The sequence below is a fragment of the Podarcis cretensis genome (assembly GCF_951804945.1).
Source record: "Podarcis cretensis genome assembly, chromosome: 2".
Lineage (NCBI taxonomy): Eukaryota > Metazoa > Chordata > Lepidosauria > Squamata > Lacertidae > Podarcis > Podarcis cretensis.
In genome coordinates this window covers 44,157,938-44,176,343 of record NC_137171.1, presented here as the reverse complement: position 1 = coordinate 44,176,343, position 18,406 = coordinate 44,157,938, and the positions used below count along the sequence as shown (strand labels likewise).

At 44.4% G+C, this 18,406-nt stretch overlaps 1 protein-coding gene across 7 annotated transcripts in view; it reads right to left on the bottom strand.

The window, feature by feature from the left end:
• LOC307210559 (C-type lectin domain family 12 member B-like) overlaps positions 1-16,529 on the bottom strand; it is a 37,109-nt gene extending 20,580 nt beyond the window's left edge. For 2 of the 7 annotated variants that reach the window (XM_079966528.1, XM_079966530.1), the window contains exons 1-4: positions 9,351-9,978; positions 6,819-6,869; positions 4,325-4,429; positions 559-678 (exon numbers count right to left, since the gene is read on the bottom strand). In XM_079966528.1, coding sequence (XP_079822654.1) covers positions 559-678; positions 4,325-4,429; positions 6,819-6,869; positions 9,351-9,450 — 376 coding nt within the window. In that variant the 5' untranslated portion in view covers positions 9,451-9,978. Of the gene's footprint in view, positions 1-558; positions 679-2,735; positions 2,886-4,324; positions 4,430-6,818; positions 6,870-9,350; positions 9,979-16,259 lie in introns of those variants that run through there. The other 5 variants (XM_079966529.1, XM_079966532.1, XM_079966531.1 and 2 more) reach the window with 5 other exon arrangements.
• Positions 16,530-18,406: the final 1,877 nt, after the last annotated feature.

Here is an 18,406-nt window from a genome sequence, read left to right as displayed (position 1 = left end):
GTTGGTGGTTACCATGGAACCTCTATGGCAGGGATGGAGAACCTCCTGTGTCCCTCCTGAAGAGCTTGGACTCCAACATTCAGTGTGCCTGCGGACAGGGATGATGGCAGATGGTGTCTACGAGGGCTGCCATGCGTCCAGGTTTCCCAAGACACATCTGGGAATCGCTCAGAAAAAATGGCGTCTGGGTGGATTTTTGCTGAATCAGCAAAATGTCCGGGAAAGCCTGGCCAATTCAGGAAAAGTCCCATAATAAAAATAAAAAAGGGGGAAGGGGGAGCTCAACAACTTTGTCCAGATTTTCACTATTGGGAATATGGCAACCCTAGAGTCTACCAACTTCTGGCTCGCTGTCCTTGCTCTATGACTCATTTGCTGAGACAGGATCTCTCCAGCCTTTCTAACTGCGTAGTTCATAAATATCACAAGCTGAAATGAATGTCTCACTAATAACCATTTCAGCTTTAGTGGTTAACAAAACTGCCCTTCCTTAACAAAGATTACCACCATGGCCGGTGCATGCTAAAGAAGACTAGAAGACTGAGGTATTTTCCGCACCTTTCTTAGCATCCATGCCTCTTCTGTCTGCCAAAGGTGTTGTCTGACTTGCAGGAGTCATTGCAGTCACAACACCCCCATCATCATAATCGTCGTCATCATCAAAACTGTCGGGTGAATCTAAAAACAGAAGAACGGTTAACTCTGAAAATGGAAACAAGCCACTCAGACTCGGGGGTTTTGGTGTGCATTATTTACGGGCTATTTGAGTCAAATTAGCAAATCCATTGGGTGGGTCTGAAAAGCTGGGTTTTGAATTTATCAAGGCTTGCCCTTGAATACAATAGTACAATTCCAGCATTCTGCTTTCTTGCTATGCACAGTCTGACTAGGACAGTGGCTCTCAAATGTTTTTCTCTGGGCCACACTTTCGGAGAGAACATTTGCTCATGCCACACCAATCTTTTTATTGATTAGAAATACATTGGAAACCAAAAAGTAAACAACTCCCAGCAGTGCTTGATTTACATAACAGAATTTGCTCTCATTTTGAACAGATATCTATCCATATTTTGAAAAATAAAATACTATACTATATTACATAGAAATGGTTACACATTGCTTTGGTTGTCCTTGAATCTCTTGCCATTTCTCTCTTTGAAAACCACTGGACCAGGACCAGCTCATGGCTCTTTGCTGCCCCAAGTGACTCCCACAGAGGATGAATGAGTTTTGTCCCAGGAACCCTTGCAACGTCAAATTCAGATGCATGCTATCAGAGGCTTCACCGTGACAGCACTTTCACATGGTGTGGTGCTTCACTGGTGCCTCAAACAAATGGCTGCCTTGCTTGTACAATTGGGCCTTTCCACAACAATGTTTTTTCTTGAGCGAAGACATTCCACGCCCCTTTATGTGGCTTAGGCCAGAAGGAAAAAGTGAAATTCTGCATATATTTCAGTCAATAACCAGTAGAGAACATCCTGCTTGTTGGCTTCCTATGGGCACCTGATCAGTCAGCATGTCTTTGGTCTGATTCAGCAGGCCTCTTGGATCCCCTTCTGCTAACTAACACACTTCCCAAGTGATTAGATAAATACAAACATCACACTCCAATACATAAGAAACTGAAGTGGAAAACAGGGGTGGGTGAATATGTCAGTTTGGGTTTATCTCAGTTTCTCATTTTCCCAATCTTAAATTGAGTTCACCACATTTCCACATCAGCCTATGTGTGTGGATTTAAAAAACCAAAAAAACCCAGTCCTCATGAAAATTCATCAGAGTTTTAGTCCACATTTCTCAAAGTATACACATTTATGTATGGAATTTCCCCTAATATACACACTTTTGCCTGCAATTTCCCCTGCTGTAATGCATTTTTCATATGTTATTTTCACTTCTATACAGAGCAGCTGGGAAAACCCAGCCAGATGGGTGGGGTATGTATGTATAAATAAATAAATAAATAAATATAATAATAATAATAATAATAATAATAATAATAATAATAATAATATAGATTTTTAAAGGTTTTTGCCTGGTTAGCTGCATCCAAAAAGAGAAGTGTGAATGCTGAGGGACAGCTGTGTTTCAGTTCACATACTGTTTCTTGAAGTGCAAATTATAGGTGGAATTCAACGCAGCGCTAAGGTGAACATTCTATCAGGGTGAGGACTTCTGGTTGCGCAACAGAACATTCTCTCCCTCTCCCTCTCCTCCCCCTTTGTGCCCCTTAAATCAGTTAAGGAGTTCCCACAAACCTCTGAGGCAGATTTGGGGAGGGCATGGGGTGCATGCAGGGGGAGGGGGGGAATCCCGTTGCCCAAGCAGAAATCCTCATGGCGATGGGACTTGTTAGCAGAACACTGTCCTGGTTCACATTAAATGCAAACCAAACCAAACTTCGCCCTTACCCTGAAGTACAACCTGCACTAATTTCTAAAATAAAGTATCAAAGCAGAGTTAGAATATACAGAAGCAAAAGGGGTTATATCTTATTGCCATACATGTAGAAATGCAATATAGAAAAGGAATTTGTCTGCTAAAAGTACAAAGCACTGGATCACTGCAGTTTTTCTTTTGGGCACTGGGAATCCAGGTTTGTGGGGGAATTTTTTTTGCAAAGCACATAACATATAACCAAATGTAGGACCAAAGCAGCAATAAAGCACAAGATAAGCAGATTATATTGGAAGTTCATATGGCAGAAAGTCAGTCATATTGTGGTCACTTACAAAGTGCACCGTCAATTCTTTTCTTCAGCCTAAGGGACACAGTGCCCAAGGCTCGCTTCATTGCTTCAAGTTACGGGCATTTGATCAGCAAAGTGTTTCTCTGACAAAGCAAACTACAACTAGCTTAGGAAGGTTGATGGCTGCTGACATCAGCACCAGCAACTAACCAGAAGTAAAAAGATCATTAACTTGGGATTAGAATGTTTATAGAAACGAAGTCCAGTTCTGAAGAAACACAATAAGGTTATTTTAAGACTACCCCTGAGTGGAGTCTAATTGCTGAGTTCACCTAAAATGAAAACATTTGTATTAAATAACTTCAGTGGTAGACACCTGCAACAAATTGTTCAGGCCCTGAAGGTGGGCCAACTTTCTTTCTTTTATTTTATGTTATTATTTAATGGAATTTACATAGCACTTGATTTAAAAGCAAACAAACTTTTGCAAACTCAAAGCAGCTAGCTTGCAAAAAGAATAACACAATGGAATAATAAGTAAAGACAAAAGTTTAAAACAACTATTTAAAACATTCAAACATAATTTAAAAGCAACACTAAACTAAAAGCAGATTAAAACATTTGTCAACATCCTACATATTTGGGCAGGTTTGCTTTAAACAACAACACGCTTTTAGCAGGCACCACAGAGCGTACAGTGAAGGCACCTGCCTGACGTCAATAGACAAGGAAGTTCCAATGTGTGAATGTTGCCACACATAAAGATCGAATTCGGACAAATGCAGAATGAATATGATGTGGTACCTCTAAAAGGGCCAGTTCCACAAATCTAAGTGGTCAAGTGAGCATATATAAAGTGATCATGCAGATAAACTGGTCCTAAGCTTTATATGCTAATAGTAACACAGTTTGAACTTGTCCCAGCAGCCATTGCAGGTTTCTGAGCAGGGGTGTTATACACTGATAGGGTCTTACTCCTGTCAGCAGTTGTGCTGCAGCACTCGGCATTAACACAGCTTCAGAATCAAGAGGAAGGGAAGCTCCACACAGAGTGTACTGCAGTAATCCAATCTTGAAGCAATCAATGCACCAACTACTGTGGTCAGACTTTCCCAGTACAGGAACAGCTGTAGCTGTTGTACCAAGTGCAGCTGGTAAAAGGCACCTCTAGCCAATGAGGCTACCTGGGGCTCCAGTGACAAAGCTGGATCCAGAAGTATCCCCAAACTGCGAAAATGCAAAACAAGGGGGAGAGCAACCCTGTCTAGGATAGGCTATTAACCAACCCTCCAAATGTCCCTATTTTCTAGGGACATTCCTGATTTAGAGAAGCTGTCCCAGTTTCTGATTTGATCCCGGAATGTCCCACTTTTCCTTAGGACGCCCCTATTTTCATTGGAGAAATGTTGGAGGGTGTGGAGTTATCCGACCCCCGAGCTGTCTGAAGGATATCCTGTATAAGGAAGTTTTTTAATGTTTAATGTTTTATTATGTTTTTATATACAATATATTGGAGCTGCCCAGAGTGACTGGGGCAACCCAGTAAGATGTGTGGGGTATAAATAGTAAAATTATCATTATGGAATGGGATGTCCCTATTTTCATCAGAGAAATGTTGGAGGGCATGCTCACCCACAGTGCTTCCATCTTTCCAGGATTCAAGCTCAATTTGATTTTCCTCATCAATCTCACCACTGCATCCAGACACAGGTCCAGGGACTGCGCGGCCTCTCGCTACTGGAGAAATTATGGAGAAACAGAGCAGAGTGTCATCAGAATACTGATGCCACCTTGCCCCAGAACTCCCAATGACCGCTCTCAATAGCTTCATATAGATATTAAATAGCACTGGAGATAGGATAGTGCCCTGTTGCACCCCATGACATTACCTCCAGGGGGCCGAAAAGCACACTCCCAATGGTACTCTACAGGCTGTGTCCCATTGCAACACAAATATCATTCCCGGAGCCTGTTCAGAAGGATATCATGGTCAATAGATGAAGAGGCAGGAGCAATGTTGTCCTACTCACTGCAACAGGGCAACCAAGGCCATCTCAGCCTTGTGGCCAGGACTGAACCCAGGCTGGAATGGATCCAAATAATCTGCAGAATCTAAGACTGCTTACAGTTGCCTCACAACTAGCCTCTACCACTGGTCCTGTTAGCTAGGGGTGATGGGAGTTGTAGTCCGAAAACAGCTGGAGGGCCAAGTCTGGCCTTGCTTGCTCTGCATCACCTTCTCCCAAAAGGGGGTATTTGCAACTGGTTGATAGTTGATCCCATCTAAGTGGTCCAAACTTGTTTCTTTAAAGCAGCTGCACCCCTTCCTCTTTCAAGGCATCAGGGACCATCCCCTCAAGCAATAAAGCATTAACCCCACTCTGGACCCAACCAGTCAGAACCCCTCTGACAGATTTCATAAGCCAGGAGGGGCAGGGGTCAAGAAGAGCAGTGGCTAGAGGCACGGCCACCAGCACCGTGTCCACATCAGCTGGTTGTGTCAGCTGAAACAGATCCCACACATATATCCTCAAGTCTGTCATTAGGTACTTCCAAGAGGAGCTGCAACAAGTTCAGAGGCAAGATCACTCCTAAGTCAAATCAAATGACTTTATCGTCAAAGGGTGTTGGATCAGTTGGATCTTTGAATTCTCCAGAGCACTCTGCTAGAATGGAAGCCAGTAAAGTCTGGACCATCCAAAATAACTCTGCCACTAGTGGGCATAATGCAAGCTGCAAAATGAGCCATCTTTGCAGGACACACTGCCACATGGTAGGCACATTTATGTGCGCTAACCAGTGTTCAGTTGTCTTCAGAGTGAGACAGGTGCCACTTGCTCTCTACCCTTCCAAACATGTATAAGCTAAAAGGGTACCAGACTGATCCATTAGTCTGGGGGCTCACAGTGAAAGCCTCAACATTGGAAGACTTGCACTCTTTAACTGAAAGGCTGCATGGGGCAGTGGTCACAGGGTCAGCCCAAAGGTGGCAAGGCCAAGGTTCAAATCTACACTCAGCCGGCCCTGTGCAGAGCTTGTCTGAGGCCTGGGATGTGAATCCCTGGTCAGCTGGGTACGGGCATTCTTGGCATGACAGCATAAGACCAGCAGGCCCCTGGCAGGGCCCCCCTGCCAGCGTAGCCCCCTGAGGCCAAGGGCAAGCATCCCTGGCTGCTCCCCAACCCTCTGCACGGGCCTGCACTCAGAGATGAAGCTCATTGGGTGGCCTGGAACCAGTCATTGCCTCTCCATCTAACTTCATAGGACTGTAATGAAATAGCATTTGGTGGGTCTGCGTTGCTGGCCTGGCTTCCCAACACTGCATGTGGCTGCCATTTACTGAGAGGGCAGAGGGGCAAGGTAGCAGGGAGCTCAGGATGCTGTAGGCGCAGTGGCAGAGCCAATCCGATGCTCCCCATACTGTACTGGCACCAAGATGAGCTCCCCACTGCCTTGCCTTCCCTTCTTGGCAACATGCAGGGATGCAGTGCATTGGGGAAGCAAGCCAGCAATGTAGACCCACCTGTGCCACTCTGCCAGCTGCTACTGTTGTTATGGGGACAAAACTGGGGTGCAGGGTAATGGCATATATCAACTTGAGCTCCTTGGAGGAATGCAATAAAATAAATAAAATTGATAGACCAAAATACAGTGGTACCTCTGGTTGTGAATGGGTTGTGAACGGGATCTGATCCGTTCGCAACATGAAAAGCCTGCAACCTGAAGTGCAGTATCTGTGCAGGTGCGTGGTGCGATTTGGTGCTTGTGTGCATGTGCAAAGTGCGATTTAGCGCTACGGTGCATGCACGAGCGGCGAAACCCGAAAGTAACGCTTTCCGGTACTTGCGGGTCGCAGCAGGACACAACCTGAAGTAACATAACATGAAGCAAACATAACATGAGGTATGACTGCACTAAAGAATAGTTAACATATATAATGCATATTTCCACATCACTGGCAGAGAAGCCATGGAAGAGCAAAGAACTCTCGTAGATCTGTAAGGCACTGCTAGGAAGAAGCCTGTGTCTCATCTTCTTGGAATCCTGAGAACACCGTCACGAGCCTGTCAAGTGCAGAAGCACGACTGAGGCTGAAGAACAGAAGAAAGGAAACATACTGACTCACCTGGTTTGGGAGGCAGGGGAGGTTTTGCTGGCTTAGCAAGTGTGTAAATCCCTGTAGGAAAAAAAGGGGGGGTAGAAAGCGTTCAGGGAACTGATATTTGGTGGAACGCTCTGTCACAAGAGACTAGGGCCCTGCAGGACTTGACATCTTTCCGCAGGGCCTGCAAGACAGAGCTGTTCCACCTGGCCTTTGGTTTGGACTCAGTCTGACCCTTATGTTTTCCCTCCCCTTACGGTTTTGATCCATGGACTACTTTTAAAATGAGGCTGCATTTTAAATTGCATTTTAACCTGTATTTTAAATTGTCCCCCCCCCCCATTATGTTTTTATTGTAATTTTACTGGTGTTAGCTGCCCTGAGCCCGGCTGAGGGCGGGGTAAAATAAAATTTATTATTATTAGTAGTAGTAGTGTTACTATTATTATGGAATGACACTGGAATCTGAAGGACAGCAAGAAAACAACTGAAGCTGGATCAGCCAAAGGAAGTACTGTGATGCCCCTCTTATGACCCCTAGGATCAAGTTCAGATTAAGGCAGCTGGGATCCTTGATACAATTCCCCAAATAAACCCCCCTCCCCTCCCCCGCAGAAAATGCCTGGAGTAAAGAAAACACATCTTACAGGTATCTTAAAGACTAACAATTTTATTATTACATAAGCGTTCATGGACTACAAAAACTATACTCCAAACATGTTCAGTTTCACAACCCTCGGAAAAACACAAACATTTCAGCAACCTTAATAAACAAAACCAAAATATTCTGAGCATGTGCAGTTTCAAATTTGAAACTCATTTCCCATTGTTTTTGCTCCCTTCCTAACTTTTGCTCCCTTCCTAACTGTCACTCTTTATAAAATAACATTAAACATTATGGGGTGTCTGTATTTAAGATCTTTTTTTAAAAAAAAAAATAGTTGTTTTTTCATTGATACTGAACACACATACACAAACCTTTGAGTCCTTTTTGGCAAGAAAGCCAAGGCTGTAGTCCCTTACCCTCTGATATGGCAATTAACCCTATTAAACATAAAGAGACTTACTTCTGAGTTGACGGGTAGACCATTGTATAGTAAGTTAACTGTACACTGAATTCTTAATGATCGGACAACTTATTGTGCAGTTGATTTGGAGAAAATAACTTGTAGAGAGCACATTATAACAGAGGAAATCATCAAAGGAAAGAGGCATTGCCTTAAAACAGTGCTTTTTTTCTTTAAAAATGTTTAGGAGTACTCTCATTTTGACTCAAGAAAATCACCATTTTATAGTTTAAATCGGGAAAAATAAATACAGTGACAAAAGCGCAAAGATTCACAAAAAGTTCAGGGGTATCCCCCCAGAAAAAAGGACTGCCTTAAAATACTGAAAGGAGATCACTCAGAAGGGTGATGCACATTTTGCTTTATAACTTTCCTTCTACTAGGTGTAGAAGCTTATGGTACTTTTTTCCCAAAGAAAGCTCAGAGCATGGGCTGTGGTACAACTGCACTATTTCTACGGTTGCCATATGTCCTCTTTTTCCAGGACATGTCCTCTTTTTCATGGGTAGAGTTGTCATAGTGATCCATAGTGAAAATAGAAGTCGGCAAATGTGTCCTCTTTTTTTTTGCTCTTCAAAACCCTCTATTTGCACCATTATAAATCTAGCCATGACCTCATCCACTGCTAGATTTCCAAATAGGCATAGTAAGCACCGGCCTGTGGGCCTTTTAGGGGCCCTGTGACAACAGATCGAAATAATATTGATTTGATCTTGAAATAAAATTACAATCAAGCTTTCTTAGTTCAATGGTATCCCACTAGGGTGGGGGGCCCAAAATTTTGACCGCCTAGGGGCCTTCACAGGGTTTAATCCAGCACTGGCCTTATTCCTTCTGGGTACAATCACACTCAGCTTTTGTGGCCGACCCAGAGCTCCCCTGTCCTCATTGCTGTCTCACTCTGCTCCACTGCCACTATCCACCCCCACAAGCAACCCCTGGATAATATATACACAGGGCTGCATGTGTGTGAACTCTAAACAACAAGATCAGAAGGAAATGAAATGCAGAAAAGTAGAGACTGTAATAATTGCATTAACATAATAATCACCACCTGTACTTTTTTGCATTTCATTTCCTTCTGATCTCACTGTTTAAAATCCCCCTTGTAACCATGGTGCATATATATACAGCATATGCCTGCAATTCGGGATAATATTTCATGTATCTGAGGAGATGGGACGGAAGTCAACAAAAGCTTATACCCTGCCCTTTAGCCTAAAGGGCTCTCAACATGACTTAGAAAAATCAGTTCTAAAATGCCATCGGGCTCACAATCGAAAAAGATATGGCACATAAGGAAAAAGGAATGGGAGGAAAGAGGGACGTGCAAGCTCAAGCATAAGTTCTTACAGTTTATTTGTTAGCCTTTAGGATGACACAAAACTCTATGCTGTAATCCTTTCTAGTAGGTAAACTTTCCCAAAGAAACAGGGAGCAAGCACTGCAACTTCCTGAAATTCAAAGCAGAAAACAAAGGCCCACTCACCCTGTGATGTTGTCATGCCAGAACCTGTGGGGGGAAGTCTTGGGATCCGCTCAGCAGAGCGAGGAGCAGGAGGCCCCCCAAATACAGGAGAGCGATCCATTCATGCCCTTGCCCTGAGACTCGCTGCAGTAGCAGTGCCTGGTGCAGAGGCAAGAGAGCTCAGAACTTTTGAGTCAAAAGGAAGTGAAACTGAAGGGCCTCTAAGGTGCTCCTATTCGGGCAAGGCACAGCAATGAACACCTCAAGTCTCATTTTATCTGGAAGATATTGCAGAAAGCACCTCTTTGGTCTTAGACACAGGAAACATGCAAGGGATGTGTGAAGTGACTTGGGGTGGGGGAGAATTCAAAGCAGAAATTTCTTAATAATTACTCTCAGACATGGGTAGGCAAACTAAGGCCCGGGGGCCAGATCCGGCCAAATCGCCTTCTAAATCCGGCCCGCGGACAGTCCGGGAATCAGCGTGTTTTTACATGAGTAGAATGTGTCCTTTTATTTAAAATGCATCTCTGGGTTATTTGTGGGGCATAGGAATTCGTTCATTCCCCCCCCCAAAAAAAATATAGTCTGGCCCCCCACAAGGTCTGAGGGACAGTGGACCGGTCCCCTGCTGAAAAAGTTTGCTGACCCCTGCTGAGAGATAAATATTTGTACACAGGGCCAGAAAGTTGGGTAGTCATGTGTCTTACTTGACAGAGGACAGGCCTCAGTTTGAAGGTGTCCTCTGCTTGAAGGGCTCTCAGGTCCAAGCCCGGTTTAAAGGTAAAATAAGAGCAGGAGGGGGGAGCAGGTGGGGCCTTGAAGGTGACCTTCAGCAATTGGCACCTGGACTACTGGCTAAGCTGCCACACAGGCCAGTCACAGTCTTCCCAACAATGGTAAGAAGTATTGTAAACTATCTAAATTGTAGTAATTATTGCTACATGTTATGTACTGAAGTTCTCTCCCTGGGCCAGCAGGGGGATACTGTAGATAGTTTTCACTCAGGTCCACATATGCAAATAAGGAATTGAAAGTGACGTTCAGTGATTGGATAGTTACAGAAAGTTGTTACTGTTGCTTTGTAGTTGAGCTCTATATAAACAGGTTGGCTGAACCCTTCTGCCCAGTTCTGTTCTGGGCCTGTGAATAAACAAGAGCTGTTTGAAGAATCGCTCTGTCGTCTGATATGTTCACCCACAACTTAACACTACAGATCACTCAATACACATACTGTACTGTATTTAGCATATGCAAAATTGGTGCAAGTCTGTGTCCTCTTTTTTATGGTCATGGATTTATTCCTTGTGGGTGATGTGTAAGTGGCTGCCCTCATACCCTCATAGAATTGAGTTGGAAGGAACCATAAGCATCACCTGGTCTAACCCCCTGCAGTGCAGGAACCCTTTTGCCCAATGTGGGAATCGAACCGACTGATCAGATAATAAGTCTTTGTGGGTGGTTCTTAAGCATGCATGTCTGGATTAGATTCCACATAAACTGCTTATGTTCATAGAGACATACACCTTTGTGCTATGAATGGATCCAAAGTAATTTGCATCTTCATGCCACATAAATGCTGTCAACCTCATTATTCCATATGTGCCGATTCATTGAGCTGTACCTCTTCGTACTGGAAGGCTTAAAGAGATGATCTTACACTGAAACCCATTCACAGGATTTATAGCCTTAAGTGTCCAGAACACATAGTGATAGAGAGTTGGTACAGCAAAGTGGTTAAGAAACTGAGCTGAGTGAACCAAGAGGCCCCCAATTCAAATATTGCCTCTGCCATTGTCTTACTAGCTAGCCTCAGCCAAGCCATCCGCAGTCCATGTGAAATTGTATTGAAAAAGGGTTGCCATACGTCCAGGATTTCCTGGACATGTCCTCTTTCAGTGGGACTACAAGTCCATCCTGGGGGAATTTTACATTTTAAAGCAAATCTCTAGGATTTTGGTTTGTTGTTTGTTTGTTTTTTAAAAAGTGCACAGGCAACTCTGGCTCGACGGTAGTGGGTGGGGGGGGGAGGGCTATAGAAAGATTTTCTGCAAAAAGCTCAACAACCTTTTGTGCGTTTGCGCAAACAAGATCATCAACTTTTGGGATGATTGTGCAAAAAAGCTCTTGAAATAGGGTAACCCTAATTGGTGATAGTTTAAGAGCAGACAAATGAAGGACTCAGAGAACACAGAGCAGGAAATTACAACTTCCAGTTGCCCTTGCCAAAGAGAAAAATAAATCAATGTTGCTATTTTTTGAAAAGGGGAAAAGGATACTGAATTCTCTCTCAGTGAAGTTATTTGTGCATTATAAACCACTATTAAAATTTTACTTAGTTGCCTAGACCCAAGGCACAGTGCAATAAGTTTAGGAGAGGTTTAAAAAGATACAGAAAGTTGTTTCCCCCAATTAAGTTTATTTCTGTACCTATTTGGTGGAAGCAGCCAACAGAGGAGTGTAGGTGTACTTTGAAGCAAAAATCCCACAGTATTCTGCAAGCAAGAGACCAAGCTTTATTTTATTTTATGGGCAGTACAAAGGAACAGAGTTTTCAGGTTGTGAATGAGAGAGTTAGCACTATTTCGTTCAGGAATTTACATTACCATTAACCTTTATTTCAAAGGGGTATTATTTCAGCAATTATTTCAAGCGATTTGTCACCCAGGCTCAACTCACTTGTAAATAAATCCAAATCTTGCTTTCCAAAGGGAAGCAAACCCAGGTAAGCACTGCCCCTGGAACCTCTCATTACTTGGGGAACTGAGAAGCACATAACAATATTTAAGTACCTGCTTCTACATCCGCCAAATTCTTATCACCCCCCCAAAAAAAAAAACTTCACAGAGAATATGCACATTTGAAGATGTACTTCGTTTATTTTAACAATTTGTAGACAGCTTAAACACAGTCGCCTCTAAGTGGTGTACAAGATATCTTATTAAAATAAGAATAAAAATGTGTTGAAAATGATAAAATCAGAGTTAAAACTACAGCATCCTAAAATTTTGGATCTGAGGACAAATCTACCAGAGTCTAGCTTAGGAGTGCAGATGCCTTGCTTCAAATGCACATAGGCAGAGCCCTTTAGCTTGCATTGGCCCAATGGAAAGCATCATTAATTTCAGAGATAAAAGCAAGGACTCACCTGGGATACAGATGCTTCAATGGATGCCTTATTCTGAAAAAAGGACTTTCCTTGGGTGAGGACAGAATGTAAGTAACTACCACACATGTGAGTACAGACTAGAAGTTACACTGGCATTTTATTTAGTTCTGCAACTTTGCTGGGCATTCCCCTTATCCTTCCCTATCTTGATTTAAAAGAAGAAACAAACTTCCTTTAAGTATGATAATTGGACACGATGGTTTGTGTTGCTATTGTATGGGTCATGGAGTTGTGGTGGGCACTGGTTTATGGAGACTGCAGTACTTTCCTCTCAGGTCTCCTTTAAGAATAGAGAAAAAGCTAGTAAAATCCTGAGATGTTCTTAGTTGCCACTCAAAAACAATAGTGCAGGGACCAGAGTCAGAAAGACCAGAGGAGAGCAGATGGAAGCTTGATCATGCCAATGTTGGGAAGTAGCAGAGCAAGGTATAGAAATCTGTTTTAATATTAATTAACCAACTGTAGGATTAGCTGTGAGTTTTCCATGTTAATTTTACAACATGCAAAAGTATTTTTTTTTTCCTTCAAAGAAACCCTAATTATTCCGTCATTAAGTGTTCCTGGGTAAGCTTCTTAGTTTTGTAATGATATAAATAGTATTTCCTTCTGCATTTTCTATGCACATCTCGTCTTATATAGCTTTGATGTGGCTTGCATTTGATTGCTTCTTTTTAAGTCCTCTATTCTTCCAGCTGTAAAAGCTGCTCAGTTCAGTTCTTAATTTTTGTTGCTTTATGTGTGCTTTTATTTCTATTGCACCATATTGTTTTGTCCCACCCCCCACCCCCTTTCCTGAGCAGCGCAAAGTTCAGGCAAGGTAGCCACTTACGCATCACCCCAAAAGAGGAAGTGCATCAAAGCCCAATAAAGAGAATGAAATAAAGAGAAGAGATTTGCATAAAATGTACATGTGCCAATTCATACATGTAGGTGCACATTTAGAAAGAATTGCTATAATTTAAACAGAAATACAATAATCTAGGCATTGTGAGAAAGACTATGGGACCAAGTGGCCTGTGTGCTCAGTCTGCTGTCCAGTGAGCAACTGCAAGGGCCCTCCTTGCTCTACCTGCTTCAAGGTATTTATCTTTAAACTGGACTTGGACCAGACAGCCCTCCAAATATAGGACTGTCCTCTGTGAAGTAGGGCACATGTGACTGTAAGTTTAGGACACCTTCACAAAGACAGTTTCTTGTGATTGAGGCAATTCTGGAGAATAGTGGTGCCATAATCCACACACATCTAGGGTTGGATCCAAGGTGTTCCTTTTGTGTCCCCTGAACACACACCCCGTCAGTGCCACCTCTCTATGTCCTCAGTTATCCAGCACAACTTTCCAAAGGGCTACAGAGGCAAGGGGGGAAACTTGCTTCCCCTCTCTTCCTTCAGCAGGCACACCCTGTGAGCAGAGTTCTGTTTACGGGAATGCTTGATTCAAGCCGTAAAAGTTAAAGAGAAATAGGAGGAGGCAACAAGTCCAGGCTGTACTCATCAGAAGGCAGACTTAAGGAAGGCTCCAGAGTCCAATAAACTCAGAGCATGCTATTCAAAGCACAAACAAGTCTTTCGCTGGGCCATGTCTGCAGAGCATTTGGCTGACCAACCAAAAAGATTGCTTAAGGCTGCAGTTCTAGACACATTTACTTGGGTGCATGCCCCACGGGCCTCTCTAGGGATTATCTCTGATATGAATAGGCTTATGCTGTAGCCCCACCTGTCAATCAAATGGGCTCGCTCTCATGGCCGATTGGCTGCGAGCCCCTGTGAAGGTGCTCTGGCTGGAATCCAATGTAGCACTAAGGCAACAAGTCCATCAGCACAAAACATTATCCGCTCTGTCCTCACTCCACCAATTCGATGCTAGGAGTTCCCCCAACCCTCTGGAGCATCGTGGAGAGGGGGGAGGGGGGAAAGTCCCATTGCACAAGCTAATTACTTGTGCTGATGATAGGACGGTTTAGTACCCTCTGTCAGCCCCAGTCAGTTTTCAGGCGTGGTTTAGTTTCATTTTTCTTCTCCATCTGCAGACATTTCCCCTCTCCCTTTGCAGGTGAGGGTTGACTCCAAATCCTGCTTGCAAATGGACTTTGGCTGAGTGTGTGCTGTCAGGCAAAGACTGTGCCTTGCCAAGCTTCTGACAGCATGCCTTCAAGAGAGCTTGCTGAAAACCACCTTTGTAAGTGTCAAGAACCAGTTGATTGTAGCTCACTTGGGCCCATACCTGACCTCAGGTGTAAGGAACGTGGGCGTGGGTTAGCAAAAACACCCCAGTAGGGAGGCCTACCAGCCTAAATAGGCCTACAGTCTAGAGGTTTCCCTGGACGCAGGTGGCGCTGTGGGTTAAAGCCTCAGTGCCTAGGGCTTGCCGATCGAAAGGTCGGCGGTTCGAATCCCTGCGGCGGGGTGCGCTCCCGTCGTTCGGTCCCAGCGCCTGCCAACCTAGCAGTTCGAAAGCACCCCCGGGTGCAAGTAGATAAATAGGGACCGCTTACAAGCGGGAAGGTAAACGGCGTTTCCGTGTGCGGCTCTGGCTCTGGCTCTGGCCAGAGCAGCGATGTCACACTGGCCACGTGACCCGGAAGTGTCTCCGGACAGCGCTGGCCCCCGGCCTCTTGAGTGAGATGGGCGCACCAACCCCAGAGTCTGGCAAGACTGGCCCTTACGGGCAGGGGTACCTTTACCTTTACCTTTACCTAGAGGTTTCCCATTCCTGCTGCAGGTAAAAGCACAAACCCATCAGAATTACCAGCCAAATTAAGATATGCAAAATTCCTGCACAACTTCCAATATGGTGCTCAGGAGCTCTTTTCAGACATTACAGAATAGCAAAATGAATGGACATTGGGATGCGGACAGCAGCATAGCAGCAGGCTCCTTCCCCAACTGACAGACCTGCCCTGGCCTTTTATGGGGGTAGACCTTGAACTTGGATTTCTGTTTCTGCCAAACTCTTTAATGAATAAGTCAGTGTGGTACATAGCCAAGACAAAGGCTAAAAGGCTCAACAGATGACAAGCTAAGAGGTTGATCTGCTGAGCAACATGCCCCTTGCTATTTGAGAAATGGGGTAGCCACAGTTTTAACATGGAAAAGAGTCTTGCGATTAAGCAAACAGGCAGCCCATTGTGTGGGTTGGGCCTGAGCAGTCTAATCACGCCAGTGCTGGCATCTCCTAGGATGTGGAGGAGGAGTCAGCGCCAGCATGGACTCTGATTTGTTGTCCAATAGCTCCTTCCTGGGTGGCCAGTTGTTGACAGCTGGAGGTGCTGGGGGTGGATTGGCCAGAGGGTGCTGGCTAGGGGTATATCTGCTGACCCACTTGGCTCCTCTCCTGGATCCACCGCCTTGGTTCCTAGCCCACTAGCCTTTACCTCTGATTCTGATGGGGTGACAAATACCCAATCCCACAGGGCCCCACCCCTAGGTCCTCAAATCCCAACTCTCCAGGCTCCTCTCTTCTCTCCTCCTGATCCAAGCAGCCTCTCTAAGATTCCTCTATAGGAAGGAGAACGAGGGCTGAAAAAATCTATCCAATGAAATTGTCTGTCTCACGAAAGGCTTGTGTGTTTGTTTTTAAAGTCCCACAGGCACTTGCCACATTTGCCTTGACGGACTAAAAGGGCTATTCTTCTGGAATTTATTCCTTTTAGAGTGAGTAGACCAGATGCCGCACATGCAGGAACAAACCCACCACACAGAGGCTTCCTCATCTGTGCTCTCGCCCCTCCTTTCCCAACCCCATAGATCGTTATGACCTTACCTGGCTTTGCCATGGTTCCTTGGGAATTTGACAGTTTGGAAGTTGGCAACCAGTTTCCATATTGCCTCTCCTCGGCCATGCCTTGTGGCTTTAAGGGTTTTGAGGAGGAAGAATGTGGTCAACCCGTCAAATTCCACTCACTAAGCGTCCCACTACTAGGTTCTTTGGATTCTACCTCTAGTTTCACTTCTCCCTTTTAGAGGAGGTGCCCTGAGTACCACTATGCAAATAGTCACTGAATTACTCAGAAGACCATGGCTTTGTACGTGAAAGTCCAACAGCAGGTACAACAAACATGAAGGGAATGATTGTAGTCACACTACACTAAGGTCACTGGAGCCGAATCTTGATCGGCCTACTGCAGATCTCTAGTGATGACACCGGATGTAGTTTATCTATGGCAGTGTACATGCTATGCCTTTAAAACACATTCAAAGAAGATTTCCCAACTCAAATAATTCTGGGCACTCCAGTTCCTTAAGGGTTGCTGAGAACTGTAACTCTGTGGGGGGTCAACTACAGTGCCCAGAATTATTTGAGGGGGAAATGTGCTTTGAATGTTCTTCAGAGGTATAGTGTGTAAGCAGTCTAATTTAGGGTTGAGGAACCTCAGGCTCAGATGCTGAATGTAACCCTCCAAATCTCCCTATCCAGCCTATGGGACTCTAGTCAGGTCATGCTCCCCCACCATCATCCTCAATTATTTTAGCTGGCTGGAATGCGCCTTGAACAGTGATAATACATCTTGCTTACCTAGATGGAGGTTGCTGTGAGGATAAAACAGGGGGTAGCGGAGAGAACCTTGGGTGCATGGGTGTAGCCAAGGGGCGGCAGCTGCCACCCCCCAGATCAAATAAAACAATAGAAATACTTAACTTACTGACCAATCAAGTCCTGCCCCCCCTAACAAAAATCCTGGCTATGCCCATGCTTGAGTGCCTTTGAGGAAAGATAGGATATTAAAATGAAGCCCCAGTCCCAAAACCCTGCCAGAAAACTCACATTGGTTTCTAACTGGAAGTGTGTGGCTGTTCCAGAGCAAAGGCAATAAATGCTACCCCATTACGGTTTCCCTCCATCTTCTGCTCAACAATGGTAGTTTGATTTGATGATTGCCTTCTTCATATGTTGTTTGGTTTGTACCTTATACAGATTCTGGTTTTGAAAAAATGATTTATCTGATCTGTTGGAAGCCACATTGAGTGCTTCCCCAAAAGTAGTCTCTACTCTTCTTCCATGTAAGTCAGGCAAATCTATCTCTACTCTCTGATTTGTACTGGGCAAGGGAAAAGAGCTCTACCATGGCATCAGAAGTTGCTTGTGGTCAAATATATGAGATGCCATGCTTCAGCACACACTACCACCTAGTTTTCAACATCTCCCTCCATAACTCTGTGGGATTGGAACATGGGATTTAATCCAACAGTCACTGTATGAGCAGAATGCCTCCTAATTATACAATGGGAACCTTCCCCTCCCTTCCCTTCCCTTCTGAAATATACTCAAGAGTCGCAAAGTGATTTCATGCTCTTTATTCAGCTCATAGTGGTGAGGAGGAATGAATGAATGTCCCCTCAAAGTATCTGCTTTATATACATTATTTACACAATGGGCTGCACATGATTGGCTAATTCTGGAATTCTACTGTAAGCCAATCAGGTTGTGGATTCACTTCTATCTGGAGCATGATTGGGTGGTTCCTGCCAACCAATCATACTGCTGCATTGTTCTAGGACCAATCAGACTGCTGCATTCTGAATCCTATTGTTCTAGGACCAATCAGACTGCTGCAATTTGGATCCTATTCAACTCAGTAAATAACACCTTACCTTCCCTTCCCTTCCCTTCCCCTCCCTTCCCTTCCCTTCCCTTCCGCACCCCACCACACCCCACCCCAAATCTGCTTGTGGAGGGCGAGAGCAGGGTATACAGGCGTAGGAGAGGGAGGAGTAGCAATGACTTTGTTAGATGCAATCTGTTATGTACTGAGTTGAATAGGATCCAAAATGCAGCAGTCTGATTGGTCCTAGAACAATAGGATTCAGAATGCAGCAGTCTGATTGGTCCTAGAACAGAATGCAGCAGTATGATTGGTCTGCAGGAGCCACCCAATCCAGCTCCAGATGGAAGTGAATCCACAACCTGAT